This window comes from Staurois parvus, unplaced genomic scaffold (genome assembly GCF_062004578.1).
Source record: "Staurois parvus isolate SC_StPar_1 unplaced genomic scaffold, SC_StPar_1.0 ptg000314l, whole genome shotgun sequence".
In the NCBI taxonomy this organism is placed as follows: Eukaryota; Metazoa; Chordata; class Amphibia; order Anura; family Ranidae; genus Staurois; species Staurois parvus.
In genome coordinates this window covers 1,287,980-1,314,787 of record NW_028318110.1, presented here as the reverse complement: position 1 = coordinate 1,314,787, position 26,808 = coordinate 1,287,980, and the positions used below count along the sequence as shown (strand labels likewise).

At 40.3% G+C, this 26,808-nt stretch overlaps 1 protein-coding gene across 2 annotated transcripts in view; it reads right to left on the bottom strand.

The window, feature by feature from the left end:
- Positions 1–2,287: 2,287 nt before the first annotated feature.
- HS3ST5 (heparan sulfate-glucosamine 3-sulfotransferase 5) overlaps positions 2,288–26,808 on the bottom strand; it is a 392,973-nt gene continuing 368,452 nt past the window's right edge. For both annotated transcript variants that reach the window (XM_089683536.1, XM_089683535.1), the window contains 2 exons: positions 15,297–15,435; positions 2,288–12,937 (listed from right to left, as the gene is read on the bottom strand). In XM_089683536.1, the coding sequence (XP_089539662.1) occupies positions 12,007–12,937; positions 15,297–15,403 (1,038 nt within the window). In that variant the 5' untranslated portion in view covers positions 15,404–15,435 and the 3' untranslated portion in view covers positions 2,288–12,006. The remainder of the gene's footprint in view (positions 12,938–15,296; positions 15,436–26,808) is intronic.

The window sequence follows — 26,808 nt, the reverse complement described above, 5'->3', positions numbered from 1 at the left end:
TAAAGGAAATTGGGCAGAAAATCTGCAGATAATTGTATAATGTATGGCCAGCCTTAGACCTCCTCTAATTTAAGATGTCCACCGTTGAGGGTAAGCTTCCTATTTGTAAACACAGGTGTTTTGCTGAAAAGAGGAGGAATTGAGTATCATACCTGGAGTAATCATTTTTAGATTTATGCAAATGGGCACAAGTTAATTTTCTTCATAATTTTATGATTCATATCTTTTTATGATTTATTCATATGGACACAATTTTATTATTTTTATTTAAATTAAACATTTTTGTTTTAATGCAAAGAAGATCCAATGTTCTATAGAAGACCCACTGCAATATATTGCTATTGTTATTTATTGGATGTCTAGCACTATATAATACATTTATTAATATATTGTTATTAATTTATTTATAATCATTTATTGTTTTTTTTTATCACATTTAGAAGTGAAAGTGAGGTGGTTAGGGGTGCTGTACATTGTTAGTAGTTTTTAAGATTCTTTTTTAGTTGCTGTGTGATGAAATACATGCCCTCACATTCCTTCTGTACTGAAATGTATTGTAATTGTACTGTCTCCCTTATATTGTAAAGCGCTGAGCAAACTGTTGGCGCAATATAAATCCTGTATAATAATAATAATGCTTATGTTAGCTCTCAACCAATCTCTCAAGCCATCAAATGGCTGGTGTCATAGCTGATCACATGTGCAGCACCATGGTAAATGCAGATCAAACAGATACTAAGATGGCAGCTTACTTGGCTGTAAAGGATAGGAGAGTGTAGTTCTGCTTTAAGACAAGGAACAAGTATAGTAAACCATATCAGCTAGGAATATTGACATATAAGCAGGGCCATGGATAGGGGGGTACTACCAGTCCTCCTGTACGGGGCCCAGGCCAGCAGGGGGGCTCAGGCAGCTGGGTGAATCGGATGTGGACAGGGAAGATGATTGGCACAGCAAGGGGCAATTACTGGAACTGATCCCCTGTTTGGCTCTCTCTGCAGCAGCTGAAAGCTGGCTTATTCTTCCTCCTTTCTCTCCTGCTGACTTTCAGCTGCTGCTGAGAGAACCATAAAGGGGATTGTTTCCAGTAATTACTAAGGCCCCCCAGCTCACGCATCACACTCCGTGTGCACCATATGTTTCCCCCTGCTGCCCAGGCCCACTGTGTGCCTCCACCTCTGCAGTGCTGCTGGTTTCCCTCCTCTCCTTCCCACCAGAAGCTGTAAGCACACAATAGGATCCTTCATGATGCAGAGAGGGGTAAGAGTCCAGTAAATATGTCACATTTACCAGGCCCTTTCTTTTCCAAATGAACACAATGAGTGATTGGTACTAATCACTCACTGTGTTCATTCATAACTGAAGCATAGTAAACTGTGTTTTGTTTTTTTGAGGGAGGGAGGGAGGGGGGCTGTCAGGTTGTCCGTATGGTTCCCTGTGGTTTCTCACAACAGCCCTGCATATAAGTGTCACATTCCATTGTAAATTTGTCTTGGTGTTTTATTTAATAGCCCATAGAAAAGCTGCATACATGGGGGTTTATTTACTAAAGCTGGAGAGTCCAAAATCAGACTCCCTTCTGCATAGAAACCAATCAGCTTCCAGGTTTCATTGCCAAAGCTTTATTGAACAAGCTGAGGTTAGAAGGTGATTGGTTTCTATGCAGAAGGGAGTCTGATTTTGGACTCTCCAGCTTTAGTAAATAAACCCCATGGTGTCTCCACCCGAATAATCTTCATTTCTATATGCGTTTCACCTCTAATGGGCTTGCTTGCAAGGCTAGAATAAACACAGCTGTGTTCTGTACCCACTCTAGCTTTGTAAGGAAGCCCATTAGGGGTGAAACATGCATAAAGAGTATGGCTATTTGGGTGGAGACAACATGGATGTAGCCTTTTTATCGACTATAAAATAAAGCACCAAGATGAATTTACAGCAGAGTGTGACTCGTATCTTTCAATAGTCCTTGTTGGAGCAGACACAAGTTGCATGGAACCTGCACCTAAATGGCCTTTTAATATCAGAAGGCAGAGGTTGGGAGCAGTGCCGTGTATGTAGGCCTGCTTTTACTAAACCTTATTAGCTATCTACCAATAATTTTCTATTGCTCAGACTGCCACGTAATATTGAAAGGTACAGTTTAGTTGATTGCTCTTGGTTACTACACACATTTGTTCCTCACTCTTGTACAGAAAGGCCATTCAGTTCATTAAAAGACCACAGTATTTTTCCTGTGTCCCTTGTTTATTTTTAGCAGTGTCTATAAAAGAAATACAATACAATGAAATCTACACGTAGTGATTTAATTCATTCCATTTTAAATACCCACAATAAAACTTTTCACAATAATTTAAAGAGTCATACTTAGTTTTACAAAATATAATTACTTAATGTGAAACTGGTATGTACAATAAAATTTACAATATATACATCATATTCTTCCAGTAGACAAACACGTGTTGAGGGGAATGATATGTCTTCTGATATAGTCAACATGCTACGAGTGACAGGTACTTGTACGATGAACTACTAGTGCAAATTCACCACAGGAACTTTGGAACAGGAAAAGACACACACTGTTTGATTAATATGAAAAGAGTATTATCTCTTCACTGCAAATATTTACCATTTTTATTTTAAGGTGCCCAAACACATGCAGATCATCTGCAGGAAAGGCTGGTGTTAGACATTATCTGCTAGTATTGAGCACTTGGATGAGCTGCCAGCAATTTTACCAATCGTTATCTGCTTGAATATTGGGAACTCAGGAATAAAGATGTTTGTGGGCTCAGTCAGCTTCCAATCAACCATTTGGCTTAATTTGCACAGATGCTGAATGGCCATAATATTGCAGTGGCATTTGAACTGCTGCAATGTGACATATGCATTACATTGGCATGACCATGATATGGACATTCAAATAATGGTTGGCCAACTCAAACACTCCCCCTGACATCTGTACAGTAGTTTAGGCACTAGGCAGCAGTTAGAACTCCCTACCAAGGTCCCTGTTACTACATATGTGAATTCAGCCTTACTATCATCATCTGCAAAGTTAAAGAGGCCACCACTTGTTTGGACTTATGCATTCTGCAAATCAGACTGCCTGTTGCCACAAAGGGTAAAATTCAGGTAACCTGATCTGGGGGTGTATAGACAGCTAAAGGATAGCTGTATTTTTATAACACTTGAACTCTTTTAATATACCCAGGAATAACAACCAACTTTGCAAACACAGGTTTTGACCTCTTAGCCTGTGCTTTGAGAACTATCCAGACATTGCACTTTGGGTTTATAGATAACTCCATCATTTTGACCCTGTTTCATGTTACACCCATATTTGGGGTGTAATATGAATCATGGTCAGCATGCACAACCCCCCCAAACTGCCTCCACTTCCTTGCAAGATTGTGGGGTTCTAATCCCAGCAGCATTTTGTCAGATTTTTAGTGGGACTTGTGAATGAAAATACTGCCACCACAGCAGAGAGACTTGTAGTTCTCAAAGGAGCCCAGTGTAAGTACAGTGATGCCCATTGATACTTCCTCCAACTCTATATCTGAAGACTCTTTCTCCAGCATGTGCTAGAGAAATAGTCTGCAGGGGTCAGAGTATTGCACCCATGATCTACTGATCGTGGGTGCAATGCTTTGCAGGTTCAAATGCAAAAAAATAAATTCTCATTTTCTTTTTGTCAAATAGGAGCATTTATTTATTTATTTATATGTATTTATGTATTTATTTTCAGTGGAAAGTGGAAATCTAATTTAAATTTGCCTACAGAGGAAAGCATCCAAATCACAAGCTGCTTTGAATCAATGTCTAAAGTGTCTGAAGCCAAAATGGCTATTTTTATTCTGCAGCGCACTCATGTAATTGCTGGAGATCACAAATTGCTGAGTTTAGCCACAGGATAAAAAAACATGTCTCCAGACTAGGGCTTGGAACATGGAAGGCATCAGCACGCACTCTAGATGTGCATTCTATTTTCCATAATTGAGTGTCCAGAAACAAATGAGGCAGAACAAAATTCATGCAGAAGACTTGGATCTCCATGTATTAGAGTATAATGCAGCATAAAAATCCTATCATATGTAGAGTAGAAGCCTTTTTCAGTCTGCAGTTACGGTGCAGATGCATGCAATCTGAGTATAAATAGAGTAATGTTTACACTGGCCTGGGTTTGATAACTGATAGATCTCAAATCAAACGGAATAAAGGCAGAGTTAAGAGTTTTTATATGCAAAGTTGCTTCATATCACATGGTATATTTAAATGGAAATAATGTATTTTGAGAAGACAGTTTTTCATTAAGAGTAAGTAGATGGTTGCAATTTAAGTGTTTAGCTTCTAGATTTGATCACAGTGTGAAATAAAGGTCCTGTATACACAGGAAACTTTCAACGATAAGAATGCAATGTATATAAGTCACTTCCTATTTTATAATTCTTTTTGTTTGATTCATAGCACATGCACTAAAACATATGATCAAGGGACTTATTTTTTATTGTATTAAAATGGTTCTATTTCCAGACCTTCATCCCTGAACGCAAAGACCTCTAATCACTGGTATAACTTGGTACAAAATTCAGCCCTGTCCACTGTCCAGCTGCAATCTTTTATAGACATTGACAGGAGGCCTGCAGTGAAGGGGGGGGGGCACATGAGGACATAACACGCCGTGAGGAATTTACTGCAGCTGGGTGACCTGTGTGCAAGGAGCCTAAAGATCCTTTCATGCCAGAGTCTTAACTAAGAACAAATCAATGAATACTGATTCAGATTGCATCAGTTTACATCAGTTTGCACAGCCCTGTTCGGTTCAGTTCAGTTTACATCTGTTTTTTGCATGTCTGTGTTTGGATTTTGAATAAACTAGTCATAGGTGACAAAAGTACAAACAAAAAATATGCTTCTTGCCTAAAAACGGACATAAACATACTGTACCGGATGAAAGCAAACATTTGTTTACATCCATCTATTTTCTTCAGAGATAAACTGACTTAGATGTAAACAGATGTACACTTTACATTTACCCTACCTATCTCACTCCATGTGAAAATGCAGGACCAATCAACAACCACTAGCACTGTCAGATGAAGAGAGTTTTTAGTCCCATGTAAGCTCATACTAAATTAGTTCAGAGCTTACTTAGGACTGCCTTTCTTTGCTTCCAGTAGCAAAGGAAAGTAGCTTCCAGGAAGAAAAGGAAAGGTCAGCATATGACCCTGGGAAGGGATGCTCAATGTGACCCTGTGAAAGCACTGGTTTACTTGAAGAACATTGTACCAGTGTATATGGGCATTTTCCTTTGTTACCTAACAAAAGATAGGTACGTAGAAATACATGGAATTGTTTCCAAGAAGCAAATGCATGTGTACAATGGGTGTGCTGGTCTCAGCGTTTAATTAGAGCAACCAAATGAAGATGAGGCATAAGTCATTGAATTGGCACCCAAGTACAGGTAGCCAAAATTTGGACTTACGTGGAGAGTGCATCAATATAGAGGTGATGGACAAATGTTCACCTAGGGTACACACTGCTTTTCATAGTGCTTCTCATTGTTTTAGGACTGTTTTGATTACCTGTGAGAAACATTCAGTTGTGCTTTATTGCTTGTCTTTATGTCCTTAAAATAATCTTCTTCCACAATAAATTCTATCACTATTCTTCAAAATATAGTTAGTAGGTATGATAGGATTAAGACTAATGCAGGGTACACATGGGCCGATTATTGGCCAATATTAGCCATTCCAGAAGAAACTAGATGACTTTCAGCCAGTGTGTACAGATGCCAACAGAAGAAGATGTAATTCTGTTGAATGAGCATGCTGGAAAACTAGCAGCCAACCGGCGCTTTCAGCCAATGGCTGTGAACTCTGACCGGTGTGTTCTGGCAGGGGCAGTGCCCGTGTCAGAACATAATAGCACAGCAGAGGGGAGAATGCTGAATTAACATTGTTTGTGATCTGTAATTTTTTTTTTCATTCAGCCCACTGGGTTGAACCAAAAAAAAAATCCCTGTATAGTGTGTATCAGGCTTTAGGCAGAAAGTACTTGGATAGAAATAAATTTACCGATGTATAAACACTTGAGTCACAGAGCCTTTGCTCCCTTTACCCTCCTTTAGAGCCAAAGTGTTTTTTTCTTTCATTTTGGAGATATCTCAGTTCCATACCTTATCATTTTTTGCGTTTGGAGCATTCCCTAATATATGTAATTTCTGGTACAGATAGGGATTTAATTTGATTGTAGACTTTGATATATATTGTTGGACACTGGCTGTCAGGATTTTGGATGGAGCACACATTTCAGCTAGATTAGGGGCTCCAGAATTTGTGTCTGTTGTGGAGGAAAGAAACTTTGTTGTGTTCTCAGATCCTAAGTTCTGAAGCCCAGAGGCTTTGTAGATACTTGTGTGGGATAAAGCATCTAGTCTTAGGTCCATGTCTTACCTGGTCGTCAGACCTTATTAATTAGTAATCTGTTCACAGGATGTTATACTGTATGTATGAGCTGATTAATTCTAGAGTCTTGCTCTTTAACTCTGTCTCTGCTTTGGAGCCTTCTGCTGGGTGAAAAGGCTGAGAGCTGATAACATGCATAACAGGTATTAGAGTTGCCTGTTTGTTTTGGGGAACCCATTAGGGGGCACCTTATTAGTCAAGAACTGACATGCAACACTTTAGTTAATTGCTTGGACGAGAATATGTTTTGTTGGTTTTATGCTATGGACTTGGTATTAGCCTCTTGCAGTCCCTGTGTAGCAGAGCTCAGACCAGGTTCAAGAGAAGCAGTACAAGGAGCCAATCAGCTGAGCTGTCGTGCAAATAGCAAGCTGATAGGAAGAGCTGGGAAAAGTGACAGAGAGATGTGCTCATCAGTCTGCTGAATCTCCTTTTGCTGTCTAGTCACAGGATGGGGATGAAAAGGAGACCTGTAAAAATTACAAAATGGCATGAGAGCAAACTCACATCTTCTCCCCTGCCAGACAGGCTGCGTGGTTTGGCAGAGCTGTGTAAATATTGGAAATGAATATACAGAAAAAATATCCTTCATTAGATAAACCAGCTTCCATATATTCATTTTATTGTGTATTTGGCTGTTTACCTGGAGTTCAACTTCATCTAACATTAAATAGAAACAAGTCAAGTTTGTGTAGATGCAAATAAACAGCAACATTTTCACAATTTTGCAAAATTCCAATTGATGCTCACGTGAGCATTTTATGCTCAAGTGGTAAACACAAACCTATTTCAGAGCCTTCAATGTCATTCTTGAGATTAAAGGGGAGAATATTTATTTTTCTTTTTGTATTTATTTATTTTATTTATTATCTTTTAAAATTTATTTTCAACACTTTTTTTTTCTTCCTTACACCTGGTCCAGCCCCCATGAAATGTTGACGAAATGCTCAACCAGCAATAGACAAACATTCCATTCATATGTTTCTGCAAGGTGAGGCATGGCAAAGCTGAATCCAGCTCTACCCTAAGTATAGATGGTTGCTGGACTGAAGTGCAGTAACATCACTGGTCACATCACAACACTTCATCTTCAAAGATGATGTGAAGGCATTGTGCTGTGCTGCTATGGAGCACTCTTACTGAGCCTCTGTAGCAGGGTCTCAAGGCCTAATGCTGGATCATGGCTGTGACCAACATATTGTGTTTCTATTATTGATTGCCTCTAGAACCCGATGAGACCAGGTACCATTTAGAAATGGTGCTATCACAGGTAACGTCTAGCACTGGGGACTTAAGTGGTTAATAGATGACTGTGTTTAGAATGCAGAAATCCATAGCAGCCAATCAATTGTATGGTAACAGCATACAACAAAGAGAATGAGAGCAGCTGTCGTTTACTGCTTGTTGCATAATTACTACTCTTTGCATAATCTGACATTCCATAACTTCATGGCCTAGCCATACCAACTGCTTTTATACTGTGCAGTGAAAGTGCCCTTATTGGGCTCTAGGCAGTTAGGGGGGTGGCTGACCTTGCCATGAAGCCATAGAAAACCAAGCCTCAGTAACAAAGTGAAGTGAAATCAGAGAGGGGCACCATAGGAAGCTTTTATGGCTAATAAAAGTTTAAATAACAGACATTTGATGGCATCTGCTCTTCAGTAAACATTAGGCAGGATGCTAAAAACATTCCCTGATATAAAGATGACCAAAAGATGGAGCAGAAAAAGTTACCGTAGTTAAATAAATTATTCAAACAATAGAACAGCAAACAAATTGAAACAATGTGGGTTGTGTCCAAAACCTTTCAGTTAAACAATACAGTCATAACTCAAAGAGTATATTTACAGAAAATACACAATAGTTTAATAAAGTGTCCCCAGGAAAGTATAAGGAAAAGGGGGAAAACAGGTTGTAAGGCCCCCTTTTCCACATGGGATTGCAGTAGCGGCAGTTTTAAGTCTCACCGCACCATTGGGGTTTGCGGTGGGGTCTTGTAACTGTCAAAAAAGGGGAATCTTGAGATCTGTCAGGTGTCTGTAGAATATTCTAGAACCCATTTGGGGACTATATAAAGGGGTGCTTGTGACAGTTAATTGCCAGTCGCCACTGGAGGTGGACCGCAGTTAAGCCTCCTTCCCTGCTTCCCTTGTCTTGGCCTTTAGATATGTGGTAGGTCACCTTTTCTGAATGGGGGACATTAATAGTAAGGTAGTTATAGTTGTTAAAAAAGGCAGCTCCAGCTGTCATAGCTGAGCTGATCTGGATAGGGATGTCTGGTTTAAATTGATTTATTTTATAATTTTATGAGATGATATACGGGTATGTATATATTAAAATATGGGTAAACCAATAATAAAGGCCACGGCCAATGTTTTCTCCAAAATTGCTGTTGTCTTTTTTTTATACAGGTATATATGCATGACATTATAGTATATACTGTAGCTGCTTGCAATCCTATAGAAATATGGCAACTGCACCCGCTGACTCTGAAAACATTTATCCTGATCCTGATGCTCTACCTAGTGAGTTAGGAACCTGCAACAAGCAAGCAGCCACTGAAGTCTGAACTTCTATTCTGTAATACATCTTTCAGATCAGATTCAAGAGGTGGGATAGGGTAGGACATGTCAACTTTGGAACTTGCACTTTAAAAATATTTCAGCAATAGCAGCTCCAATATATTTGTTATGTTTGTCTAAATCTCAAAATAAAACTGTAAGTTATATTAGCTTACCCAACCATAGATATAGTGACTACATTAGTTTTCGTTCTTCAAGCTTTTTTTTGAGGGATTCATTTTCATTTGGTAATCCTCTGGATAACACACTTCCTGTCTGTTCATGTCTTTGCTTTTTTTCTCCAAGTAATTGATGAGGACAGCCATGGTTTTGCACACAGGCTGTACTTCACACATATCTGCCCTTGCTCATACTCATTCCATTGTGGATCAATGGGGACTAGTAGTTTACACAAGAAAGAAATGTTTGTGCTTTCAGTTAAACGCATAGGAAGTGATTAGGATACAGCAATTCTCTGCAGATCAACAGGTATTTTTGTGCTTGCTGAAACTGTTCCAAAATTAAAATGAATGCAGCCTCTACATCTAAGGACTAGTAAGATGCAACAGATTTTTTGTTTTTGGGTTTAGACACGTTTTACAAAGCAACAAATATTTATGTGAAAATATCCAGAATATTTAATTTAAAGTGAAGTTGCAGTTCTGAGGTGACATTAATACATACAGCAGTCCAGCTTTTGAAGCTATGATTGAAGGTCACTAATAGTGTTTGGTTACCAGTCTTTAGTCGAAAATGGCTTGTAACATAAAACAGACTGTAATATGTTTTGCAAGATATACTAATACACAGACCAAAAAATTTGCAAATATATGCATATTTTTGATTGGTTATGAGTAGCTATTTTGCATAAAGCAGTTGATTTCAATTGCTATGGTGCATGATCCACTTTAAATAAAATAACAGATGCATTGGACCATATATCTCTGTATTCACTTTTACTCTGTAAAAATTAGGACCTAAATCCAGATGTAGCTTTCTGTTTTGGTCCCTTTTTTCACTCCTCTCACTGGTCTCATGCTGCCTGTACAGCTTTCTCTACTGCTGCCTTCTCTTTCTTGGTTTAGCTGACTTCTTTTATTCTCTGCACACCTACATTATTTTCTCCTATTCCATGCAACTTCAGACCACTATGTTCCATCTCCAACTCACATGCTTACATACAACCACTTTGTTACCAACTGTTCTTCATCCTTTGATTAGTGACCAGAGCCTACTGCTACTTAGCTTACATTCACATGACGCTGTATGCAGCAGAGTATCCATTTTATAATTTTCACTTGGCTAGTGTTGTTTATGTAGAACAATTGAAATGAATTAAATGCAGCCTGAACATTACATGCAACATTCTGGTCAGTGTGGTGTAAGAGAATAGGCCAATGCATGTGGAAGTGCACATGGAGTATGGCCTTTTAGAGTAAGGGCTGGGGGTAGGTTGCTTGAAAGTTATGAAAAGATGTTCTAAGGGTCCCTTTTTTAGCTCATCTGAATGCAAATGTCCTAGGGGCCTGGTGGCAACTGCACAAACAAACTTGTGTCCCACCTCCATGCTACCATGAGCCACCAATGACATCGCTGCCATCAGCTGAATAGGAAAGATGACTAGAAAGCATCAGCAATTCAAAGAACACTGTTTGAAATCTATAAACATAGCAAAAGTTTGGCATGAGAGGAAAGCCCAATGGATGTGGAAGTGCATACGGAGTACACACTATTAGAGTATGGGTTGGGGAAGAGTTACTTGAAAGTTTTAAAAAGATGTAGCAAGGGATCCTTTTGAGGCTCATGTGAATGTAAATATGCTATACAAAAATGGATCCTCCCTACTATTGTATTTGGTCTTAGGGACTGGGGGCAACTGCACAAAGTTGTGTTCCTACGCCTTGCTGCCATGTGCCACCATCACTGCCCTCAGCTGAATAGCACAGATGACTATAGAGCACTGGTGATTCAAAGACTACTGTTTGAATTCTATAAACATAGCCTAGGTTTGGCATAAGAGGAAAGACCAATGGATGTGGAAGTGCACACAGAGTACATCCCTTTGGAGTAAGGACTGGGGGTTGGTTGCTTGAAAGTTGTGAAAATATGTTCCAAGGGTCCCTTTTGAAGCTCATGTGAATGCAAACATGCTGTACAAAAAGGGATCCTCCCTACTGTTGTATCTAGTCCTAGAGACTGGGGGCAACTGCGCAAACAAAGCTGTGTTTCACCTCCTTGCTACTATGTGCTACCAATGACATCACTACCTCAGCTGAACAGCACAGATGACTATAGAGCACCAATGATTCAAAGACCACTGTTTAAAATCTATAAACATAGCCTAGGTTTTGTGATCATTTTCAGAAAGAAAGGAACCTGTTTCTGGATATCCACTGGTCTTTTTTCTCTGATATCACAGTACTAGACATTCAGAAATATGTCGCTTGATGAAATCTACCTCTTCTGCCCATAAATTTAGAGCCAGCAACTCCCTTATGCAAAGCAGCTATGAAAATAAAAAAATACAGTATGTAAGTCAACTGATGCATCTGTGTGTTAGTAATGAACTAACACAGTATGTTGTATTTGCTAGTAGCGATTAAGTGTGTTGCCAACAGAGGACAGTGCTGGGTTTGGGAATACATTGTTTTTATGTTGTAGAACACCTTTATTGTTTTCAACAATATATCCTTTTAAATTCAACCTGACAGTTCTGCTTTAATAAGCTTTATATTGAAACATCTCCCCTTATAATAGTTATAAGGATTTTAGCTAAAACTTTGGGAAAAGTACTTATTTTATTACTTCACAGTAGAAACTGATCCCTTTTAAATATTTGGTCACATACATAAATTACATTTATTCAAGAAATAAACAACATATATTCTAATAAACGTGTCAATGAAAAGTGCATAATTGTCCTATTATAGACTTTACTGAAAGCATTGTGCAACACATAGTGTTGTAGACAGTAGTAATTAGGGCCAGTTAAATGTCCTGCCAGTGATTTGGAAAAACTTCTGATTGAAAGGATGAAAGAATTTGTGCAATTTGGTAATAACTGAGGGGTCAACCTCAGGATGTATGCGTCCCTTGCTACCTGCCAGGCACTTATTAAAGACAATGTTAAAACGCAAGCAGTAGAACCCCCTGGTAGCATTAAAATACAGGTTGTATTGACTTATCCTAGGTGGCAGGTTCAGAAATTTTTCCACCAGCTGTAGTTCTGGCAGCGGTTCTGTAATCAGTCGATCCCCGTCAACAATGTGAAACTGTTCAATGGGAAAATACTTCAGCCACCTTTCTAAATGCTTTGTGTAGATACTGGTCCTCACTGCTTTGTATTTAGTGTTCACCTCACAGGTGTTGGAATCCATGGCCATTTTTTCAAACTTATAATAAGTCTTGTTCTTCCTCTCTTTTCCCTCCAACACCTGTGTGTAGTCAGAAATGGCTCTTGTCGTTGGTTCCCTAACAATGATTAGTAACTTAATAGAAGAGTTCATCTTATAAATCCTTTCTGGAACCTCATCTGTGATGAAGTATGCAGGGCTTTTTTCAATAGTAATTTGGTGTGGGTGAGAGAAGGGCATCTTTTTTCTGTACCATTCAATACCCTTTGCGTAGTTCTCATCATTATCAAAAAAATGTATTTCTTGAGAGGCCTTGACAACTGCAGGATGGAGATTAAGCATTTCAAGTAAGGCTCTAGTTCCTCCTTTTCTCACTCCGATGATAATTGCCTTTGGTAGCTGCTGGACCAAATTGTGAAGGAGGATTTGTTCTTTAGTTGCATTGCCTTTACGAAATTCATGTAAGAGTCCTCTCTTATACTGCATAGCACGGAGAGTGGCCACATCCTGATTTTGTGGACTGAATCGACCTTCAATTGGGCAAATGGGTGGTAGCCTGTAATGAAAGAAAGATGAGCAGGACTAATTACATTTCACAGTGGCAAAAAAATGATGCATGTTGAAATGATGTCTTGGCAAGCATCATTTCTCTACATTGCAAATTGCATTACACTGGCAGTGCTGTAATTCTCTGTTCTTCTGCAGATAGTTGCATGAAAGAATACTAGTATCCACTAGAGCTCCTGGCTGCTTCCTCCTCCCAAGTGCCCCAAGAGCAATCTGCTTGCAATGGGGGTACCCAAGCAGGCTTGCTCACACACAGAGCCACGGCTCGGCCCTGTCCCCTCTCTCTCCCCATTGGCTTACTGGCTGTGATTGACAGCAGCGGGAACCAATGGCTCCTGCTGCTGTCTCAGCCAATGAGGAGAGAGAGTCCCCAGATAGCTGAGGCTCTCAAGAACATCACTGGATCACAATGGGGCTCAGGTAAGTATTTTGTCGGGCCGAGGGGGAAGCTGAACACGAAAGGATTTTCTACCCGCATAGAATACATGAAGATAAAAAACCTTTAGCCTTTACAACTACTTTAAAAATTGTGTATATTTAATATCAGTGGTGAGCAGTGGGGACATTTGGTATAGAAGATGTGTGAGATGTATGAATTGGCAAAGCTGCGATGGTTTTATACACAATTATTTTTTGAAAGTTGAAAATGCTGTTTAATTCATTTTTTAATATTCAAAGCAAACTCACCCATCCATGCATGTCTCCATGCTTTATTTTGCAGATAGATCACTTTAAAAAACCTAGCATTTCTAGCTGCTGCCAGAATCAGAGCAGATGATTCATGTAGTATTTACTTTCTGGAATCCATCTACCTTTAGCTCAGGTATACAGGCAGCAGGATGAACTTAGCTCAGAAAAACCCTCCTCCCCTCAAACCCTCGGCTTATAGTTCTCATGAACTGCCACAACGCTGTGGAGCGCAGTGGTAGTCCATTGATTCTTCCTGTCAGTGTGTATCTGGTTGCCTGTGCGATGTTCAAGCACACATATACATTTACAGGTCTGCAGGAGTCCTGCATGACACCAGCAATTTTCTGATCACTGGTGCAATGCTTTACAGGCTCCCAAAACAAAAATAGTAAATGCACATATTTTACCTGCAAAAAAAAGTGCACTTATTATTTTTTGTTAAAAGGTGAACTTATCCTTTAATGCTGATGGAGGGAGTAGAGTTCCACTTTAAAGTTTGTTGTGGTATGGTTTACATTTTTCGGCAATGTCTTATTGGATATATATGTTGCTCTATGCGACATGCAGCATCGTGTAAAGATCATGTTCTAGCAAACATCAGGCATTTTATAGCAATCATCAGTCAGAAATCATAACATGCCAGCTTCCATGACTATAAAGAGAATAAAAAATGTGTGAGACTTCAGTTGGCCTTTACCACATTTGTTATGAACCAGCTCTCAAAATTTATAACGTAAAAGAATCAAACACCTACACAATGTGTCTCAGCATGTTTTGGTGTTCAAATATTAATGCTAAAGTATGGTAGTACAAAAATAGCTCACTTTGGTTCTGTGCAGTCTTTGATTTAAAAAATAAAAGCATACTGTATACAGCCTATTTAAAAAAGTGGAATAAAAAAAAAAGTGAAATACAAGTGGTGTTGCCCATGATGCAAAATTACAATTCCTATATGATTTTCTCAGAGAACAGAATATTACACCTGACTGGACATTATGGGCAAAGAAAGCATGTTACTGTTTTCTTTTCTCCAATTTTGGTAGTCTTAACCTGGGTTTAATGATTAGCACTCTTGACAGCAACTGCTTAATAACAGTCTGATGTACCATTTTGGTACAGCATAATAAAATCCACAAATGGAGAATCTTATCAACTAGGCAATACAGTTCTTGGATTGGAACACTGAGCATGAATTGTTCATACACAGGAGTGGGAATAGTATGATAAATCATTATTTAAAATATGGATAGTCAAATACCAATTCTAGAAAGTGAAGACACAACAGCCTGACTATACGTAGACAAAGTAATAAATCTTGGCCAGTTTAACAAATTAAAGTAGTAACACAGAAACTTTTCCCACATATATAATTTTTATAATATATATAATTAGTTAATATTGATTCTTAATCAGGAAAAGAGTTGATATTTTACAATACAGATTGATGCAACTGTAGAAAAAGAATCATAATATAGAAATTCTAAGATTTTTCCATATGACATGTTTCTAATGTAGCATTTTATTTTTCCCTGTAAAATAGTAATACAGTTATAGGAGCTGTTAATATCATTATGAATGGACATACCTGTTTTATACAAATAACATAAATGCTATGATGTTCATCATTGTAAATAAGAATCTGGGTAAATGGTACTCACCTATCCAAACTCCCAACTCTGGCAACTAGATAAAGGAGACTTCCAACAGCAAGGCTGCCTAGCACAAAGAGCTTCTGTCTCAGCAACGCCTGCTGTTTGAATAGCATGGCCCTCCATCAATCTTCAGGACGTCTTCTGTCTGTGGAGAGCAGCACATACAAACCACTCATCAGCAAGTGGCAATGTACAAGCTAATGTTTATTAACAGGCAGTCAATCAATCCTTAGCTACAAGTAATTAAGATCCACATGAAAAAAAATGCAAGTGTGATCACAATATGTCTGGAAAATGAAAAATCCAATCTTTTAATAATTAAGCTGTGCCATTCCAGTTGTAGATTTTAAAATGTATTAAATAATATTTGCACACTATAACAAAACTATAATACATGCTTCACTCATTTAATGCTTTGTTATAGCTGTAATCTAATATATATATATATATATATATATATATCTGTGTATATATACAGTATATGTGTGTATGCTTGACATTATGACATTATGACATCCTTAAGCAGTCATAGCCATTTTTTAATATTTTGGATAGGGTAGGTGGAAAGATTCACCCACTATTATTGTCTTGTTAGCCATTTACACAGAAAGTGAAGGTAAACCCAAAATTTTACAATTGTCATTGAAACAGAAATTGAATGGAAACCTGTTCTGACGACAATTTCCAAAAAGGGTTTTTTCCTTCTTTTGGAAAAAGTCTAACAATTCCTATCTTTATAAAAACAGGCATTCTAATCAAGACTATACAGTATATTATTCACTCTTATTACATAAAAAAGAAAGAACACAGACGGATTGGTTTCTACACAAAAATAACATTATATTGTTTTATGATGACTTATAATATTTTTGGATATGTGTTTGTTCGCCTCCACTAATACAATTAAGAAAAACATACCAAGGCATCACTGCTGACTACTGTAAATAGTTTTTGCTCAATTTTTTACTTTATATATTTTTTTAAGGAAAGTAACACACTGCTTAATTAATGTAACAATCCTTAATTAGTGCTAATATATTTATGTCAAGCCTATTATGGTTTTTCACATGGTTGTTTCCACAGCCACTGTTTCCTTACAATGGGGACCTTACAATTATCTGGGTATGAAGTACACAAGCCTAGCTTGAAACATAGATTTGATTCAAGTGAAAGGAATGTTGTTCCTTATAATAGTTACATATAAATAAATAAATAAATAGAACAAATGTGATAGTGCCGTACTGAATAAATATCTGCTAAACTATGCACGTATTTCTGGAAAAGGAGAAATATTTTAAATCAGACCTGGGAATTGTATGGCCCCTGGGCCACATCTGGCCTTTTGGCTGTCCCTGTCTGGCCCTGTGTGAGGTCAATCAGAATTTAGAAATCAAAGGTAAACAAGTCTACGCCATGTATGCAATGCAACTTCATTGCTTTTATTTTGAATGTGGCTGCTATGGTTTTATTTTTCAAATTTACATATCTGCGTACATGCCTATGCACCTTCACAGTAATGTGCAGGAGAACAAGTGTCTACAAGAGATTAGAACTTCCACCACCCCAGGGCATGTGACACTGCTCCATGGCTCTGGGGGAGGAGTGTAGGTTGCCTGAATCCAGGCTGGCCACTCAAGAAGATGGCAACAGCTGTGCTTTCACTCTTGCTTGTCCACCAGTTGCCAAGATGGCAGTGATCACACTTTCTAAGTGGCTTTGGAAGGGTGGCAGAGCCCCTCAAGCTACTGGAGCAGACCATGGTAGGTGGGCAACAAGAATATGACGTGGATGAGGGCATGTAGGGAGGTGTTGCCAGGTCCTGCTCTCCACCCCAAGGTAAGGGGCAGAGACTATGACCCCACTAACTTCTGCCTAGTTGCCGAAGGTGTGTATAACAGTGAAAGGAATATACAAATACTTGCCTTATTGGTTCAGCCCACCACAACAGTCCCAGTTTCTCTTGGGAAAAATTATTTTCCAGCCCTACTTTAAAATAATCTGGGTGGTCATTTAAAGTAAAAAAATATAGCTGCATTGATTGTAGACATGTTGTATACAGGCACCTACAAATCCAGATTATCTTCTTCCCTGGAACTCTTCCAAGTCAGGCATGCAGAAAGTGACTTTCTGAAAGTTACTATTTTCATTAGGATTGACATGTCCCCTCACATGATAATATCTGGGTCAGTGATAGGTTGCTATTGTACTGTGATACAAGGTTGAGGTATGTACCGGTACATTATTTTCACCTGACATAGGTTGTCAGGGTTAAAATTCCTTAAATGTTCTTTAAAAGGTTAGAATTCCTGCTTTACATACTTGAGTCAGTGGTTCAGAAAGCATTGTAGACACAGGATCAGCATGACAGCCAGGCAACTAGTCTTCCTATACACAGGCCACATTTTTTTCAGCGAAAACCCAACTTCAGGAGACCTGAAATCTCTCCCTGGCAGTGGGGCTGTACTTGCACTGCAAGGGTTACCTGGTCATGTAGTCTAGGGGCTGCAAAAAACACTTTTATTTACCTGTTTCTCTGCTCCCCCAACAGATAGTGCTCTCCCCTGCTCTGGCCATGGACTGGCACTAGGCATCCTCATGCCCAAAGCAGGGCTATAGACCCTGCACAGTCTTGATGATGTCAGGACCCAAGACTGCCGAGCATGGGGGAGAGGACTGATCCAGCTGCATAAAGCAGCAGGGGATTGGGTAAATAAATCTACTTTTTCATAACTAAACAAGCAGTTAAACCTTGCAATGCATGTGCAGCCCCACTGCAAGATAAAATATTATGGTTTCCTGGAGCTCAGCTTTAACCGATTGCCAACTGTGCTATAGCCGAAAGATGGCTAGAGTGCCGTACTGCAGATCTGGGAGGGCGTCTATGGTCCATGCGCCCCCTGCATGCCATCAGCGGCAATCAACCAGCGCTGTCAGTAATCGCTGTGTTCTACGGACACAGATGATCACATGTCAAGGTAATAGGCCAATCACAGCAGCTTTTTACCATGTGATCAGCTGTGTCCAATGACACAGCAGATCACAAAGTCAATAAAGTTGTTGGTTATTGGCAGCACTTTCCTCACTCTATCTTATCGGGAGCAAAGTACTGCCAATAACCGGCAAATGTGACAGAGGAGATCTGCACTGATAATCAGGGCACTGATTATCAGTGCCTCCCATAAGTGCCCATCAGTGCCCAGAAGTGCCACCCGCCAGTGCATCCCAGCAGTACCACCCATTGGTGCCCATCAGTGCTGCCAGTCAGTGCCGTCAGTTAGTGCTGCCTATCAGTGCCCATCAGTACCCATCATTGATGCATATCAATGCAGCATCATTAGTACCTCCTCAACAATGCCCACCAGTGCCACCTCATCAATGCCATGTCATCAGTGCTGCCTATCAATGCAGCCTCATCAACGAACCTCAGTGAAGGAGAAAAATTACCTGTTTGCTAAATTTTATAACAGAAACAGTTTTTGCTTTTTTTTTGTTTATAGTGCAAAAAATAAAAACCCCAATGGTGATTAAATAATTAAATACCACCTAAAGAAGGCTCTATTTGTGTGAAAAAAATTATAAAAATTTCATGTGGGTACAGTGGTGCATGACCGCGCAATTGCCATTCAAAGTGCAACAGAACTGAAAGCTGAAAATTGGCCTGGACAGGAAGAGGGTAAAAGTGCCTGGTAGGCAAGTGGTTAAAACAGAACTACACTGCATTTGAAAACCACAAACCAAATACATTACTTCATTTATTTTTAACATTCAAAGCAATCTCACTCATCCCATGTCCCCATGCTTTATTTGGCTGAGAAATCACTTAGAAAAACACCACCTAGCATTTCTGACTATGGCCATCTTAAGTAAGGGCTGATAATTCATGTAGCATTTACTTCCTGGAATCCATTTGCCCTTAGCTCAGACATACAGGCAGGAGGGTGTGCTTATCTGAGAAAACCCCTCCTCCCTTTTGAAGATTCCTGGGATGTATGACATCATTTGCCTAGGCCTGGAAACCAGGAAGTAACTGAAGAAATGTAAAGAGAAAAAGATTAAAACAAGTAAATATGATATAATTTCTATTTACTGATGTAGCAGCCAGCATAAGGATTACAAATAGTCAATGTTGATTGAAAAAATGAAGTTCTGCTTTAATCTTTTTCATTTCCACCAATATTTCTAATCCGTACTAGTCATCTCAGATATTGGTAAACTAATAAATGTTTTTCAGCATTAACAAATATAGCATAAATGCCTAAAAAGTCTCTGTATTTCTCTGAAAACTTCTGAGACCGTTAGGTATTGCATTTATTAATGATAAAAATATCTTCAGAAGAGTTTACTGAAAAGCAGTTTACAAAATGTTACCAGCAGATGTCACTAGTTACCCACTTTTCTGTATGTACATTCACGTAAAATCCGTAGTCCCACATAGAACATTCAGATATTTCTGGTCACAGTTCGAACTTCCATGAAACTTAAAAATGAACTAAAACTGAATTACTTATCAATCTCAGACGTGTTCACTGCAAGATTGACAAGGTTTGGGCTGCATATTTACTAGACACTGATACAAAACATAAATCAATAGTCCTATTGCTAACAAAAGGAAAGCTTGAAAATTGTAATGTGTTGAAAAGCATAAATGACAATTTAAATCCAGATCTGTGCTGATTCAATGGGCAATGTCCCAGCAAAGCTATAGCAGAATTTGGTTTTCATAGAAAGTAATTTTTTTCGGTACCATTGAAAGCTAGGTGGGCAGCACAGTGGCTAAATGGTTAGCCCTTCTGCCTGGCAGTACTAGGGTCATTGGTTCAAATCCCAACCATGGCATCAGCTGTCTGAAGTCTGCATTTTCTCCCTGTGCCAGCATGGATTTCCTCCGTGTACTCCGGTTTCCTCCTACACTCCAAAGATATGCTGGTAGGTTAATTGGATCCTCTCTAAATTGGCCCTAGTATGTGTATATATGAATGTGAGTTAAGGTACATAGATTGTATGCCCCTTGAGGGTTAGGGACTGATGTGAATGTACTATATATATATATATGTAAAGCACTGCATAAATTGACTGTGCTAAATAAGTACCTATAATAAAATAATATGGAAGCCGACATTTGAGATTTTTCCTTCTAAAAATACTATTTTTCTGGCTGTTACACTGATGTAATTGCTTTGATACTTTTTATGTCACTGACCCCAAACAAGTATGAATTGAAAGCACAGAACTTAATCTGGCTATCATGGTCAGCTTAATTGTTCTAGGTGAATGGCTTAAAGTGGTGAAGACAAAGTTATCCAGGCAACTAGTATTTTCAGAAGAACATCAATGACAACATCTGTATTTCTCTTACTACAGGTTGCTTTGGATATATATACTGTATATAGGTTCATATCTATCTATCTATCTATCTATCTATCTATCTATCTATCTATCTATCTTATTATTTCAGGTACTTATATAGCGCCATCAATTTACGCAGTGCTTTACATATATATTGTACATTAACATCAGTCCCTAACCTTCAAGGGGTGTACAATCTACAGTCCCTAACTCACATTCATACACATACTAGGGACAATTTAGACAGGAGCCAATTAACCTACCAGCATGCCTTTGGAGTGTGGGAGGAAACCGGAGTACTATCTATCTATCTATTATACACACACATAGACAGACAGGGCTTTTTTTCAGTGGGAATGCAGTTCTGGCACGTCCAGCACTGAATGTATGTAATGGCAATGAGTGCTGGGCTGTACTGGAGGGTCTATTTATGCTAACTCCTGGGGGATCTATTATCACTGGCAGGGATCTATTTTTGCATGGGGGTCTATTGTTGCCGTAGAGGTCTACTGTTGTAGGTGGGGGATGTATTGTTGCTGGGGGAGGTCAATTGTTGCTGAGAGGGATCTACTGTTGCTTGCTACTGGAGGATCTATTGATCCTTGCTGCTGGGAGTCTATTGGTGCTGGGGTGGAGCTATTGTTGCTGGGATGGTATTTTGTTTGGGGGGGGGCATTTTTGCTGTGGGAGGGTCTATTGTGTAGGGTTCTATTTTTGCTAGGGGGGCTATTGTTACTGTAGGGGTCTTTTGTTGCTCAGGGATCATTGTTCCTGGGGGTCTTTTGTTACTGATTGCAAGGGATCTATTTTACTGCTTTTCTTATTATCATTAACAAATTCCATGCAAATTACTTAGCACCACAAAATGATGCTCGATTCTGTAAAAGAGATGCTACTGGGAGGTGGGTAGGGGGTGGAAGCAAGGGGTGACTAAGAAGGGGGAAGTTCCTGCACCTATTCTCTGAGAAAAAAAAGCATATATATATATATATATATATATATATAAATGTTATTTCTTTTAAGATTGTATTGTACACTCCAAAGCTTTTACTGTGATTGTAAAGGTAATTAAAATAAACCAAAAAAACAAACATGTTATACTTACCTGCTCTGTACAATGGTTTTGCATCCTCTTCTTGTCAGGTCCCCAGCCTGCGCTCCTGGCTACTCCCCCTGATGGGTGCCCCTATAGCAAGGCTCTTGCTCTTGGGAAAGAAGAAGTCTGAAAGTGACAAAACGTGTCAGGGGACTTGACGTCTGACGTAATGGCGCAAACCAGAAGTGGCGGAGCGGCCATCTTTACTATTGGAAATAGCATTAGAACGTTCCAGGAAGCTGCTCAGGCTATGTCATGGGAATATGCGGCTGACAGATAAGATCCCTATGTAAGATTTTTTAAATAAATGTTTATGCTCTTTGATACCACATTACATGGGCTTCCTTTTCTATTTATGAGGATGAGGAGACATTAGATGCTTGCCTAAAAGTGGAACCCCACCTGTATTTACTGTGAGAACTGAGAGTGAGAATCCAGGAAGTGACTACAACATTGGCGTGAGAGTCCAGGGTGTACTCTGCAAAGGCTTGTTATTACTCTGAGAGGGTAATTGTATGCTTTTCAGCTATAGAAGTGTTCAGGGAGAGTGCACTATTTATTTATTTTTATTTATCCTTTTATTTGTTTGTTTATTTTATTTATTCATTTGTTTATGAGTGTACACTGATTATTCACATTTATTTATGGTGTACAGTGATTTCACGATTCACGTGTTGCTCACGATTTGAATCTTGTTTCAATTCTTACACATATTTGTGTGAAGTATATACTTATTGTTTGGTAAAGTATATATCAGCTGTTATTGAAGGTAATGCACTATGTAGTTTTTTTCATTTATTTGAGGTACACACTTTATCTGGATTTATGTGGAGGATTTATGTGGAGGTGCAAGTTGGACACGGAAGAGTCATTTTTTGTGAACTTTATTTTGAATTATAAACATTGACTGGCACAAAAAAGGTTTTTGATTTAATGTTACTGGGCAGCCTATGTAACCTAACGATCTCCTTGATGAAGGTAAGTGCAGTTTCTGGCGCAGATGGAGTACCCACCATTGGTAAGAAGTGGGCCATCTTGGATAGCTGATCCACTACTACTAGAATGGTAGTAAACCCCTCAGAGGGCGGCAAGTCCACAATAAAGTCCATTGCCACAATCTCCCAAGGACGATCAGGAATGGGCAGGGACCTCAGTAACCCCCAAGCCTTGGTTTTGTCTCCCTTGCTACGCAGACACACTGTGCAAGATTTCACATAGGCTCTGCAGTCTTGATTCAAGTTGGGCCACCAAAAGGATCGCTGGATCAGTTCCATTGTTTTACGGGCTCCAAAGTGTCCGGCCAGTTGATGATCATGGAAAGCCCTGAAAACTTGAGATCTTACTTGTTGCCAAAGAAGACCATCCTGCCTTCTTAACGAGTCTTGTTCGGGTTCAGAACATAGTGCATAGGCTTGCTTGATTGAAGACTTTAGGCTGGGTTGAATCAGCAAACAATTTTGGGCCAACAAGATGGTGTTAGGGGGAGAAGGCTCCACTGGGTCCGGGAACATACGGGACAGAGCATCTGCCTTCCCAATCTTGGATCCTGGGTGGTAGGTTATGTGGAAATTAAATCTATAGAAATATAGAGCCCATCTAGCCTGCCAAAGTCTTAGGCGCTTGGCAGATCTTAGATATTCCAGATTTTTATGATCGTGAAAATCATAATTGGGTGGCTAGCTCCTTCCAAGGGGTATCTCCATTCTTCAAAGGCTATCTTGATCGCTAGAAGTTCCCTATCACCCACATCATAGTTTCTTTCGGTTTGACTCAGTTTTCTAGAGCAAAAGGCTATTTGGGCCCTGGCACTGAGAGAGCATGGCTCCTGTCGCAACCTCGAATGCATCCACCTCCAGGATGAAGGGAAGTGTTGGTTCTGGATGTTGTAACACAGGAGCGGACGTGAACTGACTTTTTAATCGCTCGAACGCTATTTGTGCTTCCTGGCTCCAGCAGAAACATGTATGCTAGCAAGTGAGTTGAGTAATAGGGGCAATGATGGTTGAAAAGCCCTTAATAAATTTCCGATAGAAATTGGCAAAGCCTACAAATCTTTGGACCCCTTTCCTGTCTGAAGGTGCAGGCCATTCCAGGATAGCAGATACTTTCTGAGGGTTCATGAAGATTCCCTCAGTAGAAATTACGAGCCCCAGGAACTGGATGGACTGCTTTTCGAACTCTCACTTCTCCGCCTTTGTGTGAAAGCCATGCATCCTTAGAGTGGTTAGCACTTTCTTAACATGATCTCAATTGGAGTTCCAGTGAGGTAGAGAAAATTAGGATATCACCCAAGTAGACAATTACAAAAAGATCAAGGTATTCTCTAAAGATGTAGTTTACAAAGTGTTGAAACGTAGCAGGGGCATTACATATCCCAAACGGCATCACCAGGTACTCGAAATGTCCAACTCATCACCTTATCTTATGTGGACTAAATTGTAGGCCCACCGTAAGTCCAATTTAGTGAACACTTGGGCTGGTCAGAACCTCTGAAACAACTCGGGCACAAGAGAAAGAGGATACCGATTCTTAATGGTAATTTTGTTAAGTTCTCTGTAGTCGAAGCAAGGTCTGAGAGATTGATCTTTCTTTTCAACAAAGAAAATACCTGCCCCGGTAGGAGAGGAAGAGGGGCGGATGAATCCCTTGGCGAGGTTCTCATCTAAGTAATGCCGGAGGGCTTCCAGTTCAAGCTCAGACAACGGGAACATTCGCCCAAACGGTATTTCTGCCCCTGGAAGCAACTCAATTGGGCAATAGTAAGACCGATGGCAAGGCAATGTGTCGGCCTTCTTTTCATCAAACACATCAAGGAACTCATGGTAGGTAGAGGGAACTGATTGACTGGCCTCTGGTGAAGGTTGGACTGAGAGACATACGGAAGAATTGGTGGGTGTAGGGGCACCACAGTGCTGCAAACAATATTCTGATTAAAAAGATGATTTCTTTCTTGGGCCAATTGATCTGTGGGTTGTGGGCTTGCAACTAGGGTATTCCTAGGATGGCTGGAAACATGGGAGATCTGATGACATCAAAACGAATGAACTCCTGATGGCCGGAGTCAGTTGTTGCTAGGACAGGAATGGTTTCCTGGGCGACAGGTCCTGAGCTCAAAGTAGTGCCATCCGCTAGTAATACATCAAGTCTCGGTTTCTTTGGCAGAAGAGGGATGTGTAAGTCCTTGGCAAGTTTGATGTCCAAGAAACAGCTACAGGCTCCTGAGTCAACGACTGCCCGTAACTTGACGTCCCTTCCAGCTACATGCAATGATGTGGGGAGAATAACATGGGTGGATAAAGTTCCCGGTAACTGAAGGTACGAAGGATGGGGCTGGCTGGACTTACTTGGTCGCACTGGGCAGTTACGCAAGAAATGGCCCGTGGCCCCACAGTAAAGACATAGATTGCCTTGCTGTCTGCGTAGCCTTTCTTCCGGGGTTAAAGCAGGTCGGAGAATGCCAATTTGCATTGGTTCTACCTCAGAAGCGCTGATGGGTTGCGGAGTAGGGGCAGGAGCCGTTGGTCCTGGAATCTTTGGCAGAACCCATGTGGGTTGAAAGGTAGGAGTACGCTCAGCACGTCTTTCCCGTAGTTACCGATCCAACTGGGTAGAGAGCAGAATAAGGTTCTCCAAAGAGGAGGGAGCTTCCACCCTAGCTAACTCATCCGTGAGTGATTCGGACAGGCCTAGACGGAACTGGTACTTTAATGCTGTGTCGTTCCAACCGGTATCCGCTGGCCATTTGTGGAACTCCACTATATAGTCCTCCACAGGCCGTCGACCTTGTTGTGGAGCATGGAGGGCGGACTCATCAGTGGAGGTCCTCTGGGGATCATCATAAAGGGCAGCCATGGCTTCAAAAAATTCACTCACTGAGTTGAGTGCTGGGTTCTTTTGTTCCAGTAGACTATGTGCCCAAGACTGAGGTTCTTCAGATAAGAGGGAGATGATGAATCTGACCTTGACCGCTTCCAGTGAAAAGGTTCTGGGTTGTAGAGCAAAATACAGTTCCCAAGCATTTTTAAAAGCTCTGAATTTATGTTGATTTCCGAGGAAACGTTCAGCAGTAGGGACCCTAGGTTCTGGAGGTGGTAACACCACAGCAGGAGTGGTAGCAGGAGATGGACTTGTAGGTGCGGCTACAGGGTTAGAACTGCCGGAAGGATTCTGGTCCGCAGAAGTAGTGAGGGAGTGAAGACACCCTTCCAGCTGGAAGTTTACTTGCTGTAGATCTTTAACTGCTTGAGTAAGCTCCGTCATCTGTTGGCACAGGGTTTCTAGTGCGGAAGCGCCTCTCTTGGGCTCGGACGGACATAGTGGCTGGATGATACTATCAGGTACCTGGTGATGGAGGCCAATGGAGGGAGGGCTTCCCTTGCGGCTAAGTTCCAGACTCCCCTGAGAGTGGAACAGCGGGAGTCAGGCCCAAAGTGGCACAGGTCACCTGTAGGTGTGCTTGTTGGTGGTCCACCCAGGAGCACAGCTGATGCACGGAGATGAGGTCTGCAGACAGATGGCGCCTCTGCGAGGTATGCAAGCCCTTCCGGGAATAGAGGATTACTGGATAGCCGGTTCAAGCCAAGGTCAGGTACCAGGTGGGAATCAGAGCAGACGTAGTCAGATGGGATAGCCGAGGTCATATACCGAGGAGCGAGAGAGAGAGTATCCGTTAGCCAAGCCGAGGTCAGATCAGGGGTAAAGCAGAGTAGACAGGTCCAAGAGCAAGCAGAGTTGGTATCAGAAAATCACAGGCCATGATAACTCAGGAAACAGAAACAAGGTACGGGGAGTTAGAGATCTTCCAGCAACTTGAGGGAGTGAAGAGCCTCCTTATAAAGGCTGTTTGGCGCCAAAACTGGGCCTGATGCGTGTATTTCTGTGACCTTGTAGGGTACTGGTGGAAATGCTCGGTCTTCCAGGACTTCTGCCATGGATAGGACCCTGACAGTAGGAGGTTTTATTTTATCTCTGTGTATCACCTGAAGCCAGTCACTTCATTGGGTATATGTAAAGGTTTACAACCACTTTAATATTCATAAAACACATAAAACACATAAATTATAATTTTGTATTAAG